Source organism: Strigops habroptila, chromosome 4, assembly GCF_004027225.2.
Source record: "Strigops habroptila isolate Jane chromosome 4, bStrHab1.2.pri, whole genome shotgun sequence".
NCBI lineage: Eukaryota > Metazoa > Chordata > Aves > Psittaciformes > Psittacidae > Strigops > Strigops habroptila.
In genome coordinates this window covers 19,059,416-19,084,374 of record NC_046358.1, presented here as the reverse complement: position 1 = coordinate 19,084,374, position 24,959 = coordinate 19,059,416, and the positions used below count along the sequence as shown (strand labels likewise).

At 39.8% G+C, this 24,959-nt stretch overlaps 1 protein-coding gene across 3 annotated transcripts in view; it reads left to right on the top strand.

Moving 5' to 3' along the window:
* Positions 1 to 24,340, top strand: part of ESR2 (estrogen receptor 2) — a 37,957-nt gene extending 13,617 nt beyond the window's left edge. For 2 of the 3 annotated variants that reach the window (XM_030484433.1, XM_030484434.1), the window contains exons 4-9: positions 78 to 194; positions 8,921 to 9,220; positions 14,218 to 14,356; positions 15,711 to 15,844; positions 17,463 to 17,637; positions 19,705 to 24,340. In XM_030484433.1, coding sequence (XP_030340293.1) covers positions 78 to 194; positions 8,921 to 9,220; positions 14,218 to 14,356; positions 15,711 to 15,844; positions 17,463 to 17,637; positions 19,705 to 19,894 — 1,055 coding nt within the window. In that variant the 3' untranslated portion in view covers positions 19,895 to 24,340. Of the gene's footprint in view, positions 1 to 77; positions 195 to 8,920; positions 9,221 to 14,217; positions 14,357 to 15,710; positions 15,845 to 17,462; positions 17,794 to 19,704 lie in introns of those variants that run through there. The other variant, XM_030484435.1, reaches the window with a different exon arrangement.
* Positions 24,341 to 24,959: the final 619 nt, after the last annotated feature.

Below are 24,959 nucleotides of genomic sequence, written 5' to 3'. Positions count from 1 at the left end.
AAATCAAGAAGGTCCTGGTTTGCGAAGACAGAGAGACTGTTGGAGATGTTAATTTTTCTCCTTTTCCTCTTCTGCAGGACACAATGATTACATCTGCCCAGCCACCAATCAGTGCACGATAGATAAAAACAGGCGCAAAAGCTGCCAGGCGTGCCGGCTACGGAAATGTTATGAAGTGGGAATGATGAAATGTGGTGAGTTTTGCATGTCTGTGTGGATTGCTTGGTTTTGTTGGCTTTTTTTTTTTCCCTTTAGTCAATTCTGTATAGTGCTTTTCTTTCTTTCCTGTGCTCAATCCTCTGTGATTTGCAGGCGTGCATCTCATTCATCCCATTTAATGTAGATACCTATTTCTATTTCAAGGCTAAGCACTGTTTTAATCCTCCCACTGCTTTGATCTGAAGGCTGTTTGCAGAATATTATTTCTTTGATAAGGATAATTCTTTAGAATTCTAGCCTCCATTTATTGCTGGGCAATTAATGCCCATTTGTTCTTGTGGCAACATTGTCTTGTAGCTCGTCTTCTCTTTACTGTTAACACTCTGGTTGTGTTTATGATCTACATCACATCCCCTCATAACCTTTGATTTGTTATGCTACATAAACCAAGAAATCTCCTCCTCTTGCAAAATAGGAAAGTATCTGAAAGTCATCAGGGTAGCTTGTCCCTCAATCTGTTCCAGAAATAATCCATTTTTCACTTGGATGATCAGAATCATGGACAGTATTCCTGTGAACTCTCTTCACAGTAGTAGCATCAATATCTCTTACCATGGGAGCTGTTCCCTGCGTACAACCCAGGATCCTATTTGCCTTGTTCATGGTTGATTTCAGCTTCCCTATTAATTTCTAGTTGATAACTCCCAGCATAGAGGTACAATTTCAATTGTTCCTTGTATTATTTTTGTACTTATGAAGTACATTTAGTTTCTGTTGTTCAAGTCGTCTAGTTCTTGCTATATGAAGCTCCTTTCTTCTGCACTGATGATGCATCTCAAAATTATGGATGTTTTTCATTAATATGGTCTTAGTTATCTTTGCTGTCTGGCCTCCAGAAAGAAAAGCTTTACACTTGCAAATGAGACTCCTTTTGAAACCTTACTTTTTGAATGGTGTTACTGTCTTTTTTTGATCTCTGATATTTTATTCAAAGTTTTTTGAACAGGGCTTTCTATCAAGCCTCAGTTCTAGAGTAGGAGAGTTTTTGTAAAGATTGATTCCAATATGATATTATAAGGTGGTCCTCCCCAGTGCTTTCCTTAAACTAATACTTCCATTCTAATCATCCAGGAAGTCCTGGTTTGTGATTAGATCTCATAAGCACTATGGTATTACAAGTAATAAATAACAGTATGTACTTATGTCTTAGCCTGTGTTCATTTTAATCTTGTCACATGTTCATAAACATATTTTCTTACAATAATGAATATTGTAGGACATTAATGACTGTGCCAGACCAAAAATGACACTTTGAAACTATTAACAGGAATTATATTTTTAAAAAATTAGTTTTCTAAATAGTAGCACTGAAATTTGAGACTCTCGAGAATTTTATTTGAAAGTCTTAACAGTTCAATTTCAGAAAAATGAATAGGAAAAAAAGTCAGAATTTTCTGAGTTGTCTGATCAGTTAAGTGGCATCTCTGAGTAATGCTGATGCATGGACACATCGTGACAGCCATTTAAACTAGACAGATTTTAAGACTGTATTTCTTGCATAAAATGTAAATGCCATTTCCTGCAGACCAGAGTGATTATCTTTCAAATTTTCTCTTGTTAGAGCCATGTTTTAATGCCAATTTTTCATTGTAGAAAGCCATAAAAGAGTATGTTTTCTTTTTAATGGAGGTTTTTCCCCCATCTCTGCTCCTTTTCCAGGTCACTTAGTGAATGCATTGGTTCACATCTGCTAAAACCGTGAATAAGATAGAGTGGTTTGTAAGTGCGTTTTTGCTCAGTGAAGACTTGTTCTCCAGCAGAAGTGACAAAAGAACCTCAATTACTACTTTGTAATTTATGAAAGCTCTCCATAAAAATTCTGTACTATTTGCACCAAATCTTTAAATCCTTATTTTGCATCTTATCAATAGACACCTGGAGGAAAAAATGCATGTGAATAGCATACATTTCTGTGTGTAAATGTGATTAGGCAGTACATGCCATCTTTAAAAAAGGAGGAGACAGTAGGCAAGTATGGCTTTGGAGGTTCCTGGTCTGAAGTTCTCTTGGTTGTCATCACATTCATAAATGTTGAGAATCAACCCAACAAGCCACACATATTTCAGTGGAAGCTAGCTGGGGGTGCTTTGTATTAATGTGAATTTTCTTACAAAATATACCATCATTGCCAAAAGCACAATGAGGGGCTTGGACATTACAGCTGCAAATTTCACTGTAGGAAGTCTGTGTTGCCTGCTGTTCCAATCAAGAACGCTACTGCTAGGTTTTGGCACTAGGACTACCAGCAATGGTAGAAAAACAATTGGAAGGCACTGTCAGCAGGAACAAGGAAAACAGAAATACTGCAGTAAACTCTTCCCAGCAAACTCAAATAAACCAGATTGGGATAAAATTGATCTTCTCTTGGAGTTTTCTGGTGTTTACTTGAGCAGTTGAAATGGTCTATAGGCTGTTTGCCAAAGGCAGTAAAGAAGAAGGGAGTTACTTCATCATTTAGCTATAGCCACTCTGGGAGCAGGTGTACTTGTGCTTTTCTTTTTTGGTTCTTGAGGCTCAAATAGACCTTCTTCCACAAGGAGTTTTCAGTTTCCCTGTTGACATAGGCTTACCTTTTATTCCCCCACTCCACCCCACTCCTTTTCCCCCAAGTGCCAGCTCTCAACATATTGAAGATGTTCCAAAGGTAAAACTCCTTTCTGCCGCCTCGCTGCCCCAGGTGAGGAGGCTGAGGGGCCATATTAAGAAGTGATGGAGAGATACTGCCCTTGAATACTGGCATTATTCAACAAGTTTGCAGAAGGAAAAACAGAACTCTCTATGGGCTGATACGGTTCAGGAGTTGGCTCTTTTTTTGTCTTGTGTGTGGCTACTGTGTGCAGTTTCTGGAGAGCACTTTGAAATGCTGTAAATTACTTTTCACACAGAAAGTAAGTGGGGAAAAATATTTCATGGCATTCTCTGGACATAAGATGTATTAATTATATTTTAGCTATTATAGAAATTACTGTAATTTCAGCTCATATTCTCATGTGCATATGGCAGATGGCAGCTTCTTTGTCAGTAGGTCTGCTCTGTGAACACAGGCATATTCACCAGAAGATTTGCATTTGCTTTCAAGGGTGACCGGAGTGATAATGATTTACTAATGTATACTTGAGTGAGTTTTAAGCTCAAACACTTACAAAACTGATTATAATATATTCAATGGTTGAACCTGCAGTTGCTGCAGAACTGGTTAGTTACATTAGTAGTTACCAGGGACCAAAATCAATATTGAGAGCAATGTGCCATGCAACTGCCCACCATAACAGACAGCATTTGCCATTTTCAAAGAAATTGTAAAGGAGGAGTTGCTTTAAAAATAGCATGTTTCACTGCCAGTAATACGTGTTGTGGCTTGTTCATGAGTAAATGAACAAGCTCATTTTAATGACTTGTTTTCAGTGTGTCCTATTTCTTATATTCCTGTGATCTATACCCATGCGGTCTATGATGCTGTAGTTCGAGGTCTTGCCCTTGGCCCAGCACTCTCAGCTGAATATGGCTATTTTCTTGTGCAAATAATAGCTCTAAATAAGGAGAGTGCTGTAGGAAGGAGGAGGAATTTTATCATCTTGTGCACTTCTGCAATTGCCTGAATTACCTTTATATGAATGAATATTAGCTATTAAGTATAGTTAGAGAATTTGTGGTAAAGTCAGAAATAGTCCCTAATCTAGGAAGCTCTAAGTATTTTATTGCCATGACGTTAGACAGTTTGATCCACATCTCTGTGTCTAGTTAAGCCAAACATGAAGCTGGTCTATTATGATTTATAATATAAATATATAGTTTTATAAGCACTTAAACATACCTGTTGGATGCTAACAAACATACACGTAAGATTTCTGGGTCCTGCCTGAATTTTGGAAAGTACTGAAGTTCCTTTCTGTTGTTGAAATGTGTGTTAGTTGGACAGGCTGCTACTTTCTGATGTGTTAATTGAAAAGCAATTAGCAACCTTAAATATTGTTTTCATAGTTGTGTAATCTTACAATGTACTTTTTTTTTAGTACAAGCAGAATGAATTTTACTGTAAAAATAAGAATAAGTGGTATCTCTTAATTACTGACAAACTGTGGTTTATGCACTGCTCAGTGAATCAGCCTTCGCCTGCTTTAGCAATATACGGTGATTAAAAATTGCAAATAATAATTCAGAATCTGGTTTGGTTGGGTTTTCTTTCCCCTCCTTTTTTTCATCACCAACTATATTTTTTTACTAACAAGTTTTTTATGCAGAAATGTCATAACACTCCTGGTTTGGCTTTTCTGCACTGGAGATGTGATTAGAAAAACTTTTTACATTTTAAACAGAGCATTTTTTCTTTTTTTTTTGCTATTGGGATTGCTATTTCCCAGTAAAAACCTTCCACAAGTATTGAGACTTTTAATACTGTCAGTAAGTATCACAACTTGACTGAATTGTATTAAGATAGAGCATGGAGTGCAGCTGAGCAGATGAAAATTGTACAAGATTGTATTAGAACAGGATGCTGGACTACTATTTTTTACTAAAATTAAGAAAAAAAAAAAATTCTTTTTCTTTCTTTGATCTTTGTTAAAGTACCTGGTCACCTACCTGTGTTTTTATATTTTAGATAAGCTACAAAATGTTATTTAACAATCTTTACAACAGTGAATTAGAAAGGATAATTTGGGTCTTGCCACCAAAGGCCTGATATTTTCCATGCCACAGAGAAGTCAGGGTGACAGTATAGCAGAGCTAAGGACAGCTGATCAGAGGATGCGGAGCCCACAAGAGTGCACGTGGTTCATTTCAGTGCAAGGAACTGAAATAGGGTCAATTAGCTGGTCGCAAGTGCTTGCTTGACCACACATTGCTTCTGGCAGGTGTGTCCAAACTGCTGGAATTTCTTCCCTGTTGTGTCATCAGGCATTTCCTCCTCTCCCCAATTCCCTCTTAAACCAGTATTTTTTCTGACTTTATAATTTTAGATATGGTCCCTAGATAATTTTAGATTTTTCAGTTAGGGAGAGTTCTCCATGAAAACTACGCCTGTTGTGGAGCAGTTGGTATTTTTTGATAGCCCTAGAAAATTTCTCTTCTGCCCTGCCCTACGGCTTTTAGTTCCTCTGTGCTATTTTTCGTGTTCTGTCCTTCAAGATGCCCATTTTCAATGTTCTTTTGTTTTCTAAATAGTAGAAACAATGTGCAGGGGTTTTTCTTGGTTTAGTTCGATCTCTCCTGGTGGTTACTGTCTCTACAATACACATTCATATGGAAATCAGAGCTATGGATCTCTCTGTAGAGAGAGCAGCCTGATACCTAGGTATTTCCTTGTCTGTCTGGAGTTGTACTTTTGTTCCAGTTGCTTAGCTCACTGTCGACCTTTCCTTTTTGTTTTCCCTGATAAGGAAAATATTTACATACTTTCTGTGCATGACATGACTTCAGAACAGTCTGCAGCCCACTGTGCCATTTTAATGTTTTTGTGAAGCTGACAAAGAACTTTAAGATTTTCCTCTTGACCTTTCTGCATTAGTCCAAAATGAGGCTTAACACAGAGTTCTCTGAGGCTTAGCAAAATGTTCACTACATCATCCAAGCATCTTTGTAGAAATTAGTCTATGCCTTGCTGTCCTTTGACTCTCTCAGGAAGAAAAGTGCCCAGACAGATGGTTGAAGAAATTGCTCTGTGACTTGTGTAGTTCTCCAGGTAACCTTTTTTTGGTGTATCATCATGAAGTCTGATTTCATGAATATACCATATTGAGTTCTGATTGTCTTTGCTGATATGTTATCTTTCCATAACTACTGTTCACCTGCTCTGGCAACTTCTAGCTAGATGTCATTTGGCTAAGCATTTGGTTCTGCAAATCACTGATTGTTTCCCTTCAATCCATTATTTCTGCAAATATCCTGTCAGTACTCAACCCATTTTATCCTATCCATATTCCTTTTAAGGATGCAAAACCATCCTTGCCCCAAATTGTGCAGACTTCAAGCTGGACTTCCAGCTGATAATGCTTCCAGTTCCAAATGCCTTCTTCCGCTTGGATTCCTCCATGCCTGAGGACTGTTTTTTGAACCAGTATTGCCTACTTGTCTTCTTCAGTCTCTTGGATTTCCAGGTAGAGGGTGTTCTCTGATATTGAGAACTTCTGTAATGGTCATCCTGTTCTCTTTTACATCATAAGTGGTTTACTAAACAGGCAGCCAGGGAGGAGATACCAATGTGCAGCTGAGAGTTCCACATCCTTAAAGTCCATCCTTTTCCAGTCTTTGCAATGCCTTCAGGTTGTATCCAACTGGCCTTTGCATCTCACCCTTCTCATGGGTTGACTCAAATGGTGCTTGACAGCTGAAGACAAGCCAGGATTATGACCTGAAAAGCCTCTTCATCTAAGGAACTTCCACCACTGAGAGGCTGCATTCACCCAACATCTTATTTAGCAAGAAAAAGCCTTGCCAACAGCATCTGAAATTATTTTTTTTGTGCCCCCACTGCCTGTATTTTTAATTTGGCTTATGTTTAAACCTTTTTGCTAATTGAAACCCAGGGCCAGAATTGCATTGCCTGGATGAAATTTAGACAATACATGGCGGCTATGGATGAAGAAATTTAGGAGTCACTGAATCCAGTAGCTTGACAAGGGAAACTGCCACATACTCATGTCCCCAGGTAGCAAATCTGAAGGTGTACTGTTATTAGGCACATATACACACAATACCTGTATCCACAATCAGCTACACGGACCAGCAGAGACAGAAAATACAGCACTCATGCAAACAAGCAGTGGAAAATATATGCATTTACACAATATGAATCCTTTCAGTAGCTAGGTTTAGACACTCTGTCAAATAGTTGGCCAGCGGATCCTGGTATCTCCTCAGCTGATGGCTTCTGGGTCTAGAGCCTCACCCCAGTTGCTGGTATTCGGGCCATCCCTCCTACAAATGGCCACAGAAACACACATGTGCTATGGATCCCTCCAGTAACTGGCTTTAGAAAGTCAGTGTTATCCAGTAGCTGGCCCCTGGACCCTCTGTTCTTCCAGGTACAAACTCTCCTGTGTGCATGAGCACACTCACGCATGCAAAAACAGGTCTATGGCAGCTGGTCCAAACCTATCTCCCTACCAGAAGCTGATACCCAGATCCTCTGGTCTTTCTAGTAGGTGGCTTGGAGTACCTGGTCTCTCCAGGTAAACTGAAAAGCCTTTGCTGTTGACTTGTCTGCAGGGTGTTGTGCCCAGACTATAGGCTGATCATTCTTCTTTGATAGCCCTGAAAGTAGCCTAGGCAGTGTGTTTTTTGTCACTGATTATAGGCTCTTAGGATTCTTCCATCTTCATCATTCCTTTACTTCGTCTTCAAACACTTTATGAAGCCTTTAGTTACACACCCTGATGAAAAATGACCAGGGCATGAAGTCTTTAGGCAATACACCTATGAAAAGACTTCATAAATATAGTAATGTTAAGACAGTAGCAGTAGCAAAAAGTATGCTTTTGTCAAATATTTATTGTGGAACTGAAACCAAATGAAAGAACTTATTATGCTTTAAGACTCCATTAGTTCTATGCATGCAATAATAAATGCTGGACTAGTATAGATTTATGTTAGCACAGGCATTTTCATATCTATGAAAATTCAACTTTTGAGTATCATATGTCAGTGAAAGTGTTGATGAGCAGAACAAAAAATTAACTTCTGAAAGATTTAGGGGACAATTAAGCTGCAATATTAGACATGTTAAGTGCTGGAGGATTCCAGTCAAAGGATCTCTTCAGTAACTTAATATTGTTAAATATCATGGGTTTTAATATGGTACAATCTACGGTGCATTAGTTACTGCCAAGGATTATTTGTAGATCAGTAAACATAGTCCTTGTTATAGAATATACTGAAGGGGTGAGTGAAACAGAAACCATGGCTGAATGGTTTAGCAAATACCCATACCATGTTTTTGGAGACGCTTTTAGACTCTTTCCATGACATCTATGCAAGAACGGATAACAGTGGTCTTACCGATAACACTGACTAAGAATTGGAGAATGTCTGGTGTTGTCAGAATGAACAACAAATTAAGCCCAAGAGTTTAAAGGACTGCTCCTTGCAATAGAAATAGCATTCTGCATGTAGAACCCTCCAAACAGGGGGCTTGCTCTTTCTAGTTGTAGATATCTGAATTCGCTTTGGGGAAACTCTTGCTGGCTTAATGGGGTGTAGGGAAAAAACGGGTTGCATCTCAGTGAGTCTCTAGCTCAACAGCCAGCTAGCAGTGAAGCCCAGCTGTGCTTCTGGGTAACATATTTACTCTGTATCATGGCCCAGACTTTCAGAAGTCTTCTCCTCCTCCATTATACATCAAAACCAGAATTTAAAAACAGATTTTACAAACAGCTGTCTTTATTTGCATTTAAAGACATGATTTATCTCTCTTTTCATGTCAATGGGAATTTTCCCATGGATGTTTAAAGTAAGTTAACCGAAGATCAAAAGTAAATATTTTTAGAAGTTATTTTTTGTTCAGTAGAAGAAACAAAAGCCTCAGCTGAAGACAAAGGAAACGGTTAAGTCAATGCTGAATGCTCTAGAAATTCTGGAGCTTGATGCTCAGTATTAGAATATCCAGTATTAAAGGGTTTTCCCGCTTCTCCCCAAGCATTTGGATTTACATAATGCAACGCTAAGAGAAAAATACTGCAATGTAATCACGTGCCTCTCATGTCAGGCTCAAGAAGAGAACGTTGTGGATATCGGATCCTGCGTAGCCATCGTAATTCAGAAGATCATGTGCATTGCATTGGCAAAGCTAAGAAATACGGTGAGACGGCAACCCGCGTAAAAGAGATCCTGCTCAGCTCAGTCAGTCCAGAGCAATTTGTTTTGACACTACTTGAAGCGGAGCCTCCCAATGTGCTGGTGAGTCGTCCCAGCAAACCATTCACGGAGGCCTCCATGATGATGTCGCTGACAAAACTGGCAGATAAAGAGCTGGTTCACATGATTGGTTGGGCCAAAAAAATTCCTGGTAAGTATTTCAGTCCCATTTTTGTTTACTTAAGTCAATGCTTTTACCATCAATGTATCATTCTCTACCCTGAAATAACAGCACAGCACAGTAAATGTGAGTATGAAAGTCTTAAGATTTTTATCCTGTAAAATAATGAACAATTTATTGCTCTCAGTAATTCACTTGGATGTATTTTGATTTAGACAATGACCTAGCTCATAATTTGCTATCTGTTGTTAGTCAAATACTTGTTCATTTTGCTAAAAAGTGTAGTTGGCATTGCATGCGATTTCTAGCTCATCAACTATAAATACCTGATTAATCTGATTTAAAAGGTTCATTAAAAGAGGTATTAACTAGTTTGTTATAAAAAAGAATTTAAGGCCAATTTTTTCCTTGAATCCTGATAAAAGGTTTCTAATATAGTTGAAAACAAAAGTGTGTCCAAACAGTGAGTGTCTACAATCGCTTCATTTGACATAGTTACTACACAAGAATGTCAGATGGCAAAGTGGTGTGGAGTATCGATCTCAGAATTATCATGCGCTCTCCTTCAAAGCAAAAATCAGTAAGGATGCGTTTGGTTGTTGGCAACATAGAAAACGTACACTGAAGTTCAACTACATGCATTATTGCCTTGAGTGTCTCAAATGCCACTCCAGCATCATGGTAATGTACCGTTTCACTTCTTACAACCTAGAAGTGGTGAGCATTTGCAATTCCTTCTCCATTAAGCATCCATGATTGAAACAGAATAAAGAATAAAAGCCAAAATAAAAGCAGCCAGTACACCGAGATGGCAGTTCGCAAAGGTGTGCAGAAAAACTTGCTGGCTGGCATAGACTAAACCACAGACTGTAGCCCTTTAGCAAGAGCTAAGGTGACCAACTAACAATAGTGAGCTGAAAGAAGCACTGAATAATTGATAGATATATAGCAGCTTGGGGCTTAATCCTCGACTAAGGTAGAGTGCTCTGCTAGAAGTGGCTAATATATTCTGCAGTGTGTCTGGTAGTCCTAACCCCACGTCCATCAGGACTGAGGAGCCAACACACATCACGGCTCCTCACTTGGATTTTATGCTGACGGTAGTCAGAGCATGCCGGTGCTTGCCCTGGTCTTGTCATGCTTGTGCATTATAAACAGTACTTGCTACTGCTTAAATACACATACATAGGAAGACATGGCAGTAGCTGTTACATCTAGAGGTAAACTGAGTGTGTATATGTTACAGGAAACAAGGAATATTTCATATAATACTTTAACTAAGAATTTAGAATAAGGAAAGCCAATCCTATTTCAGATCTAGGAGTGGCTGAAGGTGCTACCAGCTCCAGCTGCTGAACCACATCTCCTAGGTGCAGATTAGTCTTCATTGCTTAGCCACTGTGTTGGAGTGTTCAGGTGTGATAGTTTTGGTTGTGCAAATTCCAGGTCAGCTGCTAAGCTTCTGGGGAGCTGATATTTGCACAGCATGAACATCTTAAGCCATGCTAGCCATTTGCAGAGCAATAGTGGTTTTGCCGTTAATGTGGAATGTTTTACACTGAAAGCCCAAATCCTTAAGTAATGTCTACTGCTATAATTTCTTGTCTAATCAGAAAAACTTGATTGAAAAGTACCATTTCAGTGGACTCTGTACAGTGATGTTAATCTGGTAGGAAGTGAATTGTGAAGGAAAACCAGGAAAATTCTTTGAAAATGACCTCGTTTTAAGGAATATTTGAATGGGGAAAAGAACCCAAACACCCTTTTCAATTTTCTGATTATTCTTAGTTTCTTTTTTTTAGACTATGTCAGCTTTTTTACAAAAAACAACCACAAACCAAAGCTTCAGCCAGTTGAGATTGATTTTTTGATTTGTTTTTAAAAAGTTCAGTTTCCAAACGAACCCAAATTTTGACATTGATCACTTTCAGTTTACTTTCAACATATGTCAGAAAATAAAAACTTTTCTTGGCAATAAGAGAGCTATATGAAGAAAGCCCATTGAAGCAATCAAAGCCCTTCAAAACAGTTCCAGGGAATGTTGGCGCTTCATCCTGTGTGTTTGGTTTGGGTTTATTTTTTTCTGATCACTCCTCTAACACAGAACAGAAACACCATTTTAGAACAATGCCAAAAATAGATGTGATTGTTTAATATGTTCCTAATTATAAGTAGTTCGCATAGTACATGGCAGTTAGAACATTTACTTCAATGGGGATTTATTTATTTTTTTACATTAAAATAACTGTGATGTCTAAAGCTCAGGACATAGAATTTCAGGTTTTGAAACTTCTTGCCTGAAGCTAATCATCTAGATCCATGCCTGGTTCCTGGAGGTAAGTTCTTAGGAAAAAAAATACAGATTCTTATCTAATGGCCCAGTGAGCAGTAATTTTAATTTCTATAAAGCTGAATGTTTGGTGTTGTGTGCTTGTGTTAGAAGCCCATTTTTACCTCTAAGTTATTAATGATATTATTTTGAGACTCACTGAAAGTAAAAGAAAATCTTTTTCCTTACAGATGCTTATGTTAACAGTAACCCTAAATAGGAAAGATAAATGTTGAGGGGTTGGGGTTTTTTTCATATTTAATATTTAATGAAATTCTTTTATCAAGTTTTACTCTGTGCCTGTATTTTTGTCTGTACTTTCAGTTTAATGGATTGTATTTTTGTTGTTGCTCAGTAAAACAAAATTTCATACATGGATTTTTTTTCCTTCTCAATTACACGTATTTTAATCCTAAATTGTCAGATGGCAGAACTTCTATAACTGCCTTTTACTTTGTTTCCCTTGTCTAAGATAGTTCAATGTGGTTCAAAGCCATACCTGTGTTGCAAATTGGTAGAATGTTGCCATAATATTGAAATTTGGATTCATTATGCAACCTAGTGTGCTGCTGGCCAGAGCAGTGTGCCTGTTGTTAGTCACTGTACATCCAGCACAAGAGTTTTCTAGTTTGTCCTCGTAATTTATAATGAAATGATTAGGTGTAGAGCACACAATTTAAAGGACATGTAGTACAGCCATAGAAAAGTAAGTAGTTTAATGATTTCTGCAGCAAGTGAACTATGACTTCTGACACTTGAATAGAAGCTGTGGTGGTTGTGTGCTGTCCTCTATCTTTAAAGCACAAGATTGTTAGGAAAAGGAAAGATATAGTCCTTCTAATAGTTGTGCTCAGTGGTCATAAACCATACTGCTAGTGCTGATAATGTGAGTTTAGCAGATGACATCCAGGATAAATCTGGATGTAAGTTTAAGTAAGTATCTGTAGATTGAACAGTAGGACTTGGTCTGACATCTCACTCAACTGAGATGATAGTTTTTAAACCAAATAACTGTTTGTTTGAGCTGGAGAAATCAGGGCACTCTTGTGTAAATGTTTATTTAAATAAACTTCTGAAATGTCTTGTGGCTGCTGTTTCCCAGGAAACTGCCACTTTTAGTTTATACAATTCACACATCCATGATTATTTTTCTAAAAGCACTTTTAAAATTTTGAGTGTGTGTCTGGCAGATAATCTGTTGTTGACTGTGGATTCTGTAGTAAATTATGTGACAGCGAAATCCAGGAGGGAAGGTACTGCTCACAGGCTCCTGTTTACCCTTCTTACACAATGAGGAGCAAGCCATTTTGAAAGGCAGCACTTTTTTTAATAAGAGTGTGTGCACATTACCCAGTTTATATCAACCCAAAGCTGTCACCAACTGTCTTCCAGCCTGGTAGTTTAATAAAATTAAAATACATGGAGCATTTGTATAAATTACTGACAGCAGATTCTTTGACAGTGCAAACGTACTGAGTATATTTTAAGACCTCAGATGTCTGGCAAGAACTACGGGGAACCTGTCTCCCATGGCCAGGCTGTAATGATTTTTCTGCATGCAGAGTAGTAGATGCCAGCTCATCTGAAAATGAAGCACCTTTGGATAGGATAGAGACCTATCTAAAGCAGCTCTGCTTTAAAAACTGGCCTCATCTTGGTTTTGACCACTGAACTGGTCTTCATCATATCTGTGTTTTACTCTTTGACTGAGCAGTCTGCATTCCCACTTGCATTTTGATAGTGTACACTTCTCACCTTTTGGTTCAGGGTGTGTAAATTTTATTTCTCTCTATATGGCTTCTATACATCTTTTTTCCCCAGTGGTTTTTGCAGGGGGAGGGAAAAGAAGAGCAATGACTGTCTCTCCCTTCTGGATCTACTGCAGCACAATCCAGTGCCTTGCTGTAAATTCTGGGGAGAAAAAAATGCTGGAACTGTTTTATGCACAATTGCGTTAATTCTGTTCTTACTGCTGGGATGCTATGTATGAAGGCAATGGGGACACTACTACCTTCACCAACCACCCTGACTCTTTTTATTCGGGTTTGTTTGTTGTTTTTTTCTTCTGGTTTATTGCAGTTTTGGAGAAGGAGACAGCAGGAAAGGGATCAGAAAGGGAGGGGGCCAACTTATGGCATTTGCAGAGGGGATGACAACACAGAGGCACCAAGGTCTGGGTTCTTTAACAGTTACCCAAGAAACCCAGAAACATGTCTGTCTTATGAGAGAAAAAAAACAAACCTGCAAAGAGCAACCATATGCATTCGGGGGAAAGAACAGATTAATTTCTTAGGAGTCTTCTGCAGTGCAATGCAGTAACCTCCGGCAAGTGTGAGTTTCCCAAGTGATTCTCTGAGGCCTTTCTGGATGCTGTGGGACTGTCATCTAAAGAACTGGCCCAGCATAAGGCTGGTCCTCTGCAGCCACTTGAGTTTCACCAGCTGTATGTGAGTAATTGCGCTGGAACATCACTCTGCGTTATTTCAAATGTTTTGTGGAAGATTTGAGAATGATATTAACAAATATTTATGTTCCTATTTGAGATGGCAGCATGGCGCTTCTGGTGTCAGTGCTCCTTTTTCTGGCTTTTTTCACAACCCATAATGCTTTCAATTTCTTTTTGTTTCTCATATACTGAGACTTCTTTATCAAAACAGAGAAATAAAGAGGTTGGTTTATGTTATTTTCATAATTTTAGGCTTCATTGATCTCAGCCTCTATGACCAAGTAAGACTTTTGGAGAGTTGCTGGATGGAAGTTTTAATGGTTGGTTTGATGTGGAGATCAATTGACCATCCTGGGAAACTGATTTTTGCACCAGACCTTGTATTAGACAGGTAAAAGCAATAAATTTCTTGAGAAGATGCTATTAATATTTTATCTAACAACATAATTTACTTGTATTTGTAACAACGTCTTGAGGTTCCACATCCTTACAGGGGCTTAAGGAATGCTGAGCATAAACAGTGTTGTTGAACTTGCAAATTCCTGAATTCCTGTAGCACATGACAGTGTGAAGCTCTTCCGTATTTTTCACACCTTTTGTTGGCTTTGTTCCTTATGGTCCAGGTCTCTAGATGCTGAAACTGTTGACACAGCAACACAACACACTATGTTGGCAACTTTTCCTCGCTTCCATCAAAAAATGTAGACTTAATGTCACGCCATATTTTAATTGAAGTAGCTTTTCTACCTATTTTTCTTCCTGCCACTGCTGCTGTTCTCAATAACACCACGTACCAGCAGGGAAGAATACAGATAAGTAAGGAGGTTTTTCTACAAGACCTTAGAAGGTTTTGAAGTTCTATAGTACTCCTGCATTGCTGTGCTTAAGTCTTCCTTGTATTAAGAACATTACGGAGAAAAAAAATATGCGTATTACATAGAGCATGAGAAGCATCCATTTGAATACTGTGTTGTAGAGCTTAATTGCTTTTTTAGTCCAGTACATGTAAAAAAAACCTAACCAAAAAACTGGAACAGTAAATACAGTGGCTCGAAATTTGCTGCTAATTAATTTTAAACCTATTGGAGTGGCTTAAGGTTGTTTGTTTGTTTCTTTCTTTTCTGAAAATGGGACCATTTCTAATATCCAAAATGGAGAAAGTTGCATTCAGTAAACACTTGCAAGCATAACAATAAACAATCACAAACCCACCAACACCGCCCGCCCCCCCCCCAATCTATTTATACTTAAACACCTTCGAGGAAAAAGGTGCTGGCGGATGGGGGTAGAGGTTGTTTTATTCTTTAAAAGTGTCCTATTATTCCAAGAAACTTCTTTTAGGGAGTCTTTTTTATTCAGCAAGTCCTCAGACCTCCCTCAGGTACAAATAGGTATTAACTCCTTGTGAAAGAAATCTGGAAAATGATTCAAGGTGGTACTGTGCCCTGCACTACAGTGTTTCAAACTGATTATCAGAATTATATCAGAATTATACTGGCTGTGAGGATAAAGCTTCTTACAGAAATATGGTCATACTTACCTGTGGTCCATCCTGCATGTGCTTTAAAGAGAAAATCAGTTTCTTAGAGGTGCTGACCTTTTATACTACTATAATTTTCAATTTAGATTTCATGATAGAACCTTTCAATTCTCCCAAAGATGAGATGGGTAGGCCTTTTTTATCTGGCTGAGTTGGAGTTTCTTCATTCTACTTTTTCAATAACATTTTGAATGTGTTTCCATAGGGACGAGGGGAAATGCGTAGAGGGAATTTTGGAGATCTTTGATATGCTTCTGGCCATGACCTCAAGGTTACGAGAGCTGAAACTGCAGCACAAGGAGTATCTGTGTGTCAAGGCAATGATTCTCCTCAATTCCAGTGAGTATATGGCTGGCTCTGACACTCACCAAACTACATTCTATTTCAAAGGTGGCTGTGCAATCAGCCTCTAAAAATGGCAGAATTATCAAATGAGATAAAGCTGCTGAAAGAGGACAATAGGAAAGGACGTTTGGATCAGTAAGGATGTTTGCTCAAGAAAATGCTGAGCTGTATCGTTTCCTGGGTTTATGGTCTATGTCCTGTTGTAAGAACAGCATGAAAGACCCAAAGTCTGAAAGATTCTTACAAGGTGGGGCTCAGGACTCAGAATGCAGGTATGTCCTTTTCAGCAAGAACCTTTACTCATATCTCTGTGGATCCTGGTGATATGTAAAGTTGCTGTGCAGCTTTATAAACCTGTCCTTAATTCTTAATTCTAGTAAAACTAGCTACTCAATTGAGTGATGATTAATTAGGCTTACGTGTTCCTATTTAATGGTAATTAATTGGTATAAATGATTGAAAGTACTCAACTGCGAGATTAATTTCAGGCTATGAGCTTTGCTTTGCAAAAGACTTGCTTTGCAGTGTTTTACCCAAGGCAAATGGGAGCGTGTTTGCCATTTTAAGGTAGTCTGCAGTAAAATAATTTTATTTCCCAGAATGTTTTGTGATCCATGTTGTCCAAAAAATCCAACAAGAAAATAACAGCTGTTACATGGACTGTTTTCAGCAAGAAGCTGCTGTGTAATTCTCAGTCCAGCTCCGAAGGGGAATGGTCCAGCAGTTATCCCACTTGTTTATAGATGGATACCGTTATTTTAACAGACAACAAAAGCTGTTCTTTTTTTCTTGAAGAAAAATCCTCACACCAACCAACCAAAAAACCCAACAAAAAGCTATGTTCATCAGCCACATTTCCTTCAAAGCCTCACCTCTCAAAAAGATCTCCCCTTTCACCTCTCCCTGCTTGCCTTTCTTGTCAAAATTAACCTTTTACTGCTAATTTTCAAGGTGTTCTGGAGCTCTGTCTTTCCATAAGTATCTCTGGGAGGACTGCTGCCCCCTGCCCCCCAAATCTCTTCTGCTCCATCGATGATGTTATTGTCTGTTTCCAGACCTCCTTAGTGGTGATTTCTTCTCTTCCCTCTACCCCCAATTCCCTTCTTTTTGATGACTTTTAAGGTTTCCCACTGTAGGCAAATGGTGTATTATGGCACCCTCAGTGAGCTGTAGGGGACCATGGCAGGCCCTCCCTAGGATATACTCAGACAAAAAAGGGTTTTTTTCAACAAGAAGAGATTAGAGCAAGCATAATGCTGTAACTAATAATAGTTACTAAACTACAAGGTACAGAGTGATTCAAAGGAAAAAAAATCTGGAGAATGGAGAGCATGTCCATTCTCTGGACTGAAGGGACATGAGAACATGTCAACATGTTGTCATGGGAGGATTTGGGAGAATTGCTCAGCTTGCAAAGGATGTGGCCCTCAAATTTTGGCAAAGGAATGTAAGTTGAAGCTTGATGTGGCACATGGAGCATCATTTGTATAGTCTTGAGGGAGGGTGTCGGGAAATGTATCTTCTCTAATCCTGGTGAAATAGCATATCAGAAAAAAGTCCACAGTCATAGCTTCTTTTTCTTCCTCATGTGTTTATTTCTCTCTCTGTTTAGGCATGTTTCCCTTGTCAGGAGAAGAACCTGAAAGCAACAGGAAACTGCATCACCTGCTTAATGTGGTCACAGATGCTTTGGTGTGGGTTATTGCAAAGAGCGGAATCCCCTCGCAGCAGCAGACCACTCGCCTGGCCAACCTGCTGATGCTCCTCTCTCACGTCAGACACGCAAGGTACATTTTACAGAATGTGTGCAGCATGTACGGTGTTGGTGCTTGTTTATTACAGCCACAAAGCGAGGCTCGAGCTCCAGAGCACTCCTGAGGGAATCCTGGTACTGCTCTTCATCTCTGTCCATTGTAAAGCTTTCCTTCCTAGCACAACTAAACAGCCACTATACTCAAGTGCTTGCTGGCACTCAGAAATGTTGTGTTGATATTAAAATGCCACTTTAACTGTATTACATTAAATTATTCATTATGGAGCTGCCTGAAATGTTTAACAATAATTACACAAATTCAGCTTTTCTAAAAGACCCACCCAGCCATCAGAACTCTTCTGTCCAAAATAAAGTCTTTTTCCAAACTGAGCTGCACGTTGGGCTTTGGTGGAGCAAAGTGTACCGTGAGTGCCATGTTTGCCCCAAGCCAAAGTTGTTGTCTTTTACTGAGAACCACAGCATTTTTGCCAAGTTACTTGTGCTACAGCAACGCCACGCTCCTGCTTTCTCCATCAGAAGCAGTTCCTCTGCTCCCTGCCAGTTCCGAGACCTCTAGAGCTGCTCATCTTTGCTTGCAGTACAGCAGACTCAAACACAAGGTCCTACAAACAAATGCTTTAATTTTCAGGCTGTTTGCAATTTTACATTATTACCCAAAGCCCAGCTATTCACAAAGCTGTCTTATGTCTTCACTTTGGACTGTGTGTCCAGGGAAGGCACCTGTTCTAGGACCAGGCTGGACTATGTAGAGGAGAGACGAGTGTGTCTGACTTTGTGTAGAGACACTGAAGAGGGACAGCCACCTCTGCAACAGGCTTCCTGGGAGAGTGGGTGGCAGCAGCAAGCACCTGACTGTGCGAAAGGCTAGTTTGTGAACTGGGGTGAGGTTGAGAGCTGGCCCTGCAGGAGCTACAGCATCAGCCAGAGCAAACCAGACTCAGGGCTCTGATGCTCTGCTATCACCTGGGTTGCCCACTGTGGAGTAACACCACATTACAGCATTGCAGGAGCTCTTGTTCTGACATGATGTGAATAAACATTCGGAATCTTTGCAAATTTTCTATATTTTCTTATTAAAACAAGAGGTTTTATGCTGTGCCTGCCTCAGCCAAAGTCTGGAGGCTACTTGTGACCTGTCTCCTTTACATTGCTTAGCAGTGATCAGTCAATTATACTTTGTTCTGGAAATAATTGATGCTCTCAGCCTTGATTACCAAATGATGCAGGCCTCAAGATCTGGGTATAGGAAGGCGGCTGCAATTTCTTCTTTACCATTAATGTATTTATAACTCTCGAATTGTAGCAGAACCTCATTTTTCTGGAAGCCTCATCCCCCCCCCCCCCAAGCCAATCTACTAGGTCAGCTATGTGCTGGCTGCCTGCTACTATTTCCACTGTGATAAAGTTGGTGTTGAGCAAGCTCACTTAGATTTCAACCCCAAAACTTTGAGTGCATCTGAAGTATATCCATGTGCAACTGCAGTGGCAATAGCCATCTCCTCTTAGTCCAAATCATGATGCAGCCACAGAGCATTCAAGCTAATAAGGTGTCATTATATCTTACTGCGTAACAAAAAAAAAAGATTATTTTAAAAGCCTGTAGCCATCTGCAAGATCTGACACTGGACATGCAGTGGGGAAACAAACTGCTTGAAGTTAGACAGGGTAATTCGGTCTTCCTACTCAGCCAGGCAGGAGCCAGGTAGTCATTAGAGCTGCACATTGTAAATTCTCCTTTTGTATAAAGCTGCAGTGTGTGGACCTCCCACATTCACAGCATCAAAGAGGTTTTCTGTTTGATTTTAATAGGGTGGGTACATCCAATCATTTTCTGAAGTCAGTTTGTGTGGTGTAAAACGAATCTTGGTTCTCTAAATAGTAAAGCACTCGGCCTTAAAGTATTGGGATGCTGTTACTGTTGATAGTGGTGAGTGGTCTCAGGGACTACAGCAGCTAAATCCTCTTAACCCCTAATTAAAAAAGGACTCTCTTGAAGCCACAGGCGTGTTTCCTTCTCTGCATTGTTGGACCCAGACCACTGACTTTCTGAACTCACTGAACTTTCTGTTCTCCTGCACAGTAACAAGGGAATGGAGCATCTCCTGAGCATGAAGTGTAAAAATGTGGTCCCAGTGTATGACTTGCTGCTGGAGATGTTGAATGCGCACACTCTCCGAGGGCAAAGGAAGTCCCCGGCCACGCATCCTGAATTTGGCCCGTTAGAACAAATGGAGACTGGAGACAGTCTGCGGAATGGGGCAGCCCAGTAATTCTGCTGAGACCTGGAGATGTGACGCTTTTTCAAAGCTATGGGAGAAAACAAAACTGCTGTGGTGGGACTACTGAAGTGCGACCTAGTGCGAGTCCTCATCTCTTCTAGATTTGCACATTGATATCTCGGGAAAGGCTTGTGGGATGCACACTTCTGTCCATATTTCTGACATTTTAATAGCTGCACTTTAACAGTGCCTTTTCGGAGACTCTTCAAAAGCACCTTATGAAATTAAGCCTCAGAACACTGCTGTGAGACAGGGAATTACTGCCTCTCCTTTTCAGAGGCAGGCAAACTGTGACAGAGAGATAAAGGGACTGGTTTAAGATGACAGAAGTCATCTGAGTCAGGGCTAGGAGTGAGCACCTAAGTTTCTGTCTCCCAGACCAAGGCTTTTATGTGATGACTAGATGATCTCCTCTTTCAGCATGAGACTGTATGAAATGTAGAGCAGCATTTTGGGATAGATCCGCTTACCTATGTGTGCTGGTCCCTGGGGAATTCTGCTTTGCAGCTGATCGAGATAAAGTGCCGAGATATGTACAGTGTAAAGGAGTTTCTTCTATTCTTAAATATGCAATGGCTGCAAGGGACTTCATTTGAAGGCCATTCAGAATAGTTTCTAAGGCCAGTTCAGAGCCTCTTCAGAAACGTTAAACCAAGCTTAAGTTTATATTTTGTGTGCCTGTTCTTAACACTCACATTATTATCTGCATATAATTCTTCAGTGCTTTAAAGAATGACCAAACTGCCTGGATATTTCAGTTAATGCTGACCTTTGAAATGTGCTTTGTCTGTGAGATTAACATGTTGTTTTATATATTTATTAATGATGTTAAATCTATTATAATAATTAGGTACGAGAGGTTGCTCTGTGAATATTAACTGTTCGCATTTGTATATGATCTGCTAATCAGGGCTTGTGAAATTGGCTAGAAACGAGCCATCTTCCTTCCCCTTTGGACTTGCTTGTGGATTTATGTCCTCTTGCAGCCATCTTGCAAGGGGGAGGCAGTGGACTAGAGCATGAGCTGGGACCTGGTTTTGCCTGCTGCCCTCAGGTTTGCTGCTTGCTTGTTCAGAAAGCACGAGGCACCTTATGCTGTGGGTTTCATATCTTGCATCGGACCCTTCAAAGAGCAGGGGCGGGACAGTTCTGGCACTTCCTTCGCTGTGCAAGTGTGAGGCCTTGTTTGAATTTCATTGAAGATGTGGGTTTAACCCCCTCTGTCTTGCTGATTTCTGCATGTGTTTAAGCTGAGAAAAAACCCAACAACATAGGAAATAGCCTGGCTGGCGGCCTCAGTGTAGAGCAGGATGGCATCATTCAGTCTCGCAACTGCCAACATTGCATTTTGATGTGAGCTAGGATCATGCTAAATGGATATTTTTAAATGTAATGCATGCATTTTCTGGGCATTTCAGGTATGGAGGAAATAAACTGGGGTTGGACCAAATGCCTATTTTGAGCCAATAAGTCTTTTGCGTTAGGGACTTTATCAGTATGCCATTTGCATACTTGGAATATTAATCGAACTTTTGATCTTGGTGTTTTTTTAAAGCCAAGGAGAGTATTTTTTATAGGAGGCACAAAAAGAGTTTTCAGTGAGTTGCACAAATCTGTTGTCTTGTTTTGATCTTGTACTATACCAGATGCTGCTGATGGTCTAAATTTTTACTGGCTACCTTTTTAGTGTTTTTAAGAAACTGTAATATAGCAGTGCCCTTTGAAATAAGTGTAATATTTACTACAAAAAAAAGGGAAAAAATGTGAGTAGAGGCTGGAATTTAGTGGTACTTTCATTTTGAGCGAGGCTTTGCTGTGAAACAGATGTGTTTTGGTGTTTCTTGGGCTTGATCACGTTCTGGCCTCTCTGCCTGATGTACTGTTTTTTCCTCTGAGCTTCATACCCTGCGCAATCTTTTTGTTTAATGCAGTTTTTCAAAGAAATGTTTAAGTAAGTGATTATATTTGTCTGGTTTTGCATTAGAAGTGCTGAATCTGTGTGCAATCCTGAAACAAACCTCTTAAAAAGAAAATGGGAAAGAGTGGGTGTAAATTGTAAAATTAACTTCTAAATGGAAATTTGCTCTGGATTGCCTCTATGAAAGGGCGATGCTGCAGATTTGTGCCTCGTCTTGTGATTAATATATGCCATTACTAGCACAGTGCAAATAGGAAACCGATGTTATTTTAACACATTCTTGTTGTCTCGGTGAATATAATTTTATTAAAAGTTGTTACTAGTGTTTTAAAATGGGCAAAAGCCAGTAGCTGTTGACTCTCTGGATTAAAGTAGCTGTGGTCATATTTGGACAAGGAGGAGGCGCATGTCTCTAAAACAGCACAGTTTATAATCAGGGAGCTGTGTGACAAAAGGACGGAACAAGAGTGCCTTTGGCTCTTGCGAGAGATGCTGGGTTGATCATGGGTCTGTATCCCACATGCCCACTCAGATGCTGTGTTCCTGCTGTGGAGCACATCCATGTCCCTGCCAAGCTTGAGCAGAGCTGCCACACTGTGTTTCAATTCAGATTTTGGGGAGGCTTTTCCAGTTTCAGCATGAATGAATTGAGGGCTGTGAGCAGGGGGGGAGGGCAGGGCTGGTTTATTGCTTTCCTGCACTGCGCTGCTGTACACCAGCCTCTGCTGGGAGCTGGCCGGAGGTGGCTGTTTCTACTTGAAGAAATGATGCTGCGGTTCTGGGATGTTCGTGAGCAAATGTGGTTCATGCAGGAGTGCCGGTTGCCATGGCTTTAAAGAAAAAAATTGAATAGGGAAACAAAACCAGCCCCAACTTTTCCTTACACTGTAAAAAGCTTGCTCAAGTTCCGCTCAAGTCTGGAGCTAGAACTGAAGAGTAAAACAAACCTGATCTTTTATAATAATAATTCATTCCTTATTGACTGAATGATAAATCTGTACAAGGGTCATTGTGATGAAAGGAGAGCATCCTTTTAAGTGCTGGAACTTTTTCTGTTCTTCCTGATGGCCTGTGAAGTATGGAAGACATTTTTCTGTATTTGCATTATTAGAGTGGTTTAAAAGAGCCTAAAAATGCTGTGAGGTCCCAGAAAGTTGCTTCTTGGCCCTATTCAAGCTGTCACCAGTGACCTGCTTCTTCTGAGGTAAGAATTTTTGTCTTGTTTGGACTTCATCGTAGAATCAAAAAATCATAGAATCTTAGAATGGTTGGGATGGGGCACCCAAAACTGCTGGGCAGCCTGTTCCAATGTCTCACCACCCTTGCAGTAAAGAACTTCTTCCTAATATCTCTCCCTTCCTTGCCCTTCCCTACCAAGGTAAGTGCCCATGGGAGACAAGATGCTCTTACCTGGAGAGCTAAGTTAAAAACAAAGTATGGATTTGCATGACTTCGTCTGAGGGGCTTTACGGTGAGCACAGCCCAAGGGCCTGTCACAGGAATTACTGCTTTATAAGGCTGAATAGTGAACGTACATAGATTCAGTAGATCTATCAGTATATTCTGTTCAGTTCTTTGCATGGTAGAGAAGCTTATAAACCCCCAATCAAGGAGAGTTACCACCATGGCAGCTGCTTTTAGTCTTAGCCCAGCTGTAGACCGCACCACTTCTTTCCATGGTGCATGGTCCTGTGATCCTTCCACACACTCAGAGTCAGAAGTCATGGGAACGCCTTTGTTATCACCACCACTTGTCTTGGAAGAAAGCGTTTGATATTATTTATGTATGTATGTCCTGCAAAATAGTTGTTCAGCAAAGCAGTTAAGGACATGGTCATCTGCTGTGCTGAGCCAGTGCCTAAACGAGAGCGCTCTGAATGGGAATATGAAAAGCAAATGAATTGCTAAAATCTGGAAAATAAGTATTATTAATTTTTCACAGTGTTTTACTACTGAAGTGTGGTAAGTTAAATGGCACACTGTTTCCTAGCTAAAGACTTCATTTTACTTATGATCTGGGTATTTTAAACTCTTTACATCTTTACACATAGGAGTCACCTCCACTCACGCATTGAGTGTCAGTGATTTCAATTTAACTGCATAACAAGATTGCTGTGCTATAGAAATGCCAACTTCTGCTGCTACTGCCTCAACTGACAAAACCTTCGCTCATCAATAACCATGTACTAAGGAGCTGGCATGGCCACGAACAGTGCTACTGCACGTTTCCTATGTCCATTTTCCTCAGAATTTTCTGTTCCGAGTCCTATTTTATATGTGATTTTAGTTTAAATGTTTCACCTTCACTGCACGTTTGTAATGGAAACAGGTTTATGACGGAAGCTGGTGCCTTTTCAAGTACTTTATGTATGTAATTCTAATGTGAAAAAACCCCACGATCCCATCCTTTCAGCTGTTCTTCAGTTCTGTGGACTTACTTATCGTACTTGTTTAGTGATGTGTGTTTCATTCAGTTGTAAATTATTGTGGCTGAATAAACAGGTATCATGAAACCTAAATACATGGCTTTTTGTTCACTTCTTTCCTGTAGCTGAGCTCAGCCTGGTTCCGTGGGTGGTGGGGGGATAGGGAGTAGGTATAGCTGACAACAGATTGAGGTCTCATCTCCCTGCCAAAGAAAGACGACTTAAATTAGTTTTGGCCTGGTTCCGCTCCTTCATAAAATGCATGTGCAAAAGCATGGACATGCGTGCTTGCTCTCACTATTGCTCTTGCCCTCTGTTTTTAATCTTTTTTTTTCCTTCCTTTCACTGAACACTAACAACCCAGTCCTGAAAGAGAGGACGTCACTAAGAAATTGGTGGGTATATATAGTGGCTTGTTTGAAGCAGACTTCAGCGTCAGCCTACAGTGCAGTGGTTATTATCAACTAGAAGTAAAACTATTTAAAACAGGTTTGGGGAAAAAATAAAAGGTTACTTTCCCAGAATTATTTTTTTTGGGTGACATTTCAAGATAATCTCATGAAATCTCCTCTTTTTATATATATTACATCAGCTCACAGATTTGCTGTAACTGTACATAATGAAAGGAAATTGCAGACTATGGAATTTTCTTTAGACCTTTTAACATTGTTCAGATTTTTTTCCCTGCATAGATTCTTTAATGGCAGAAGAA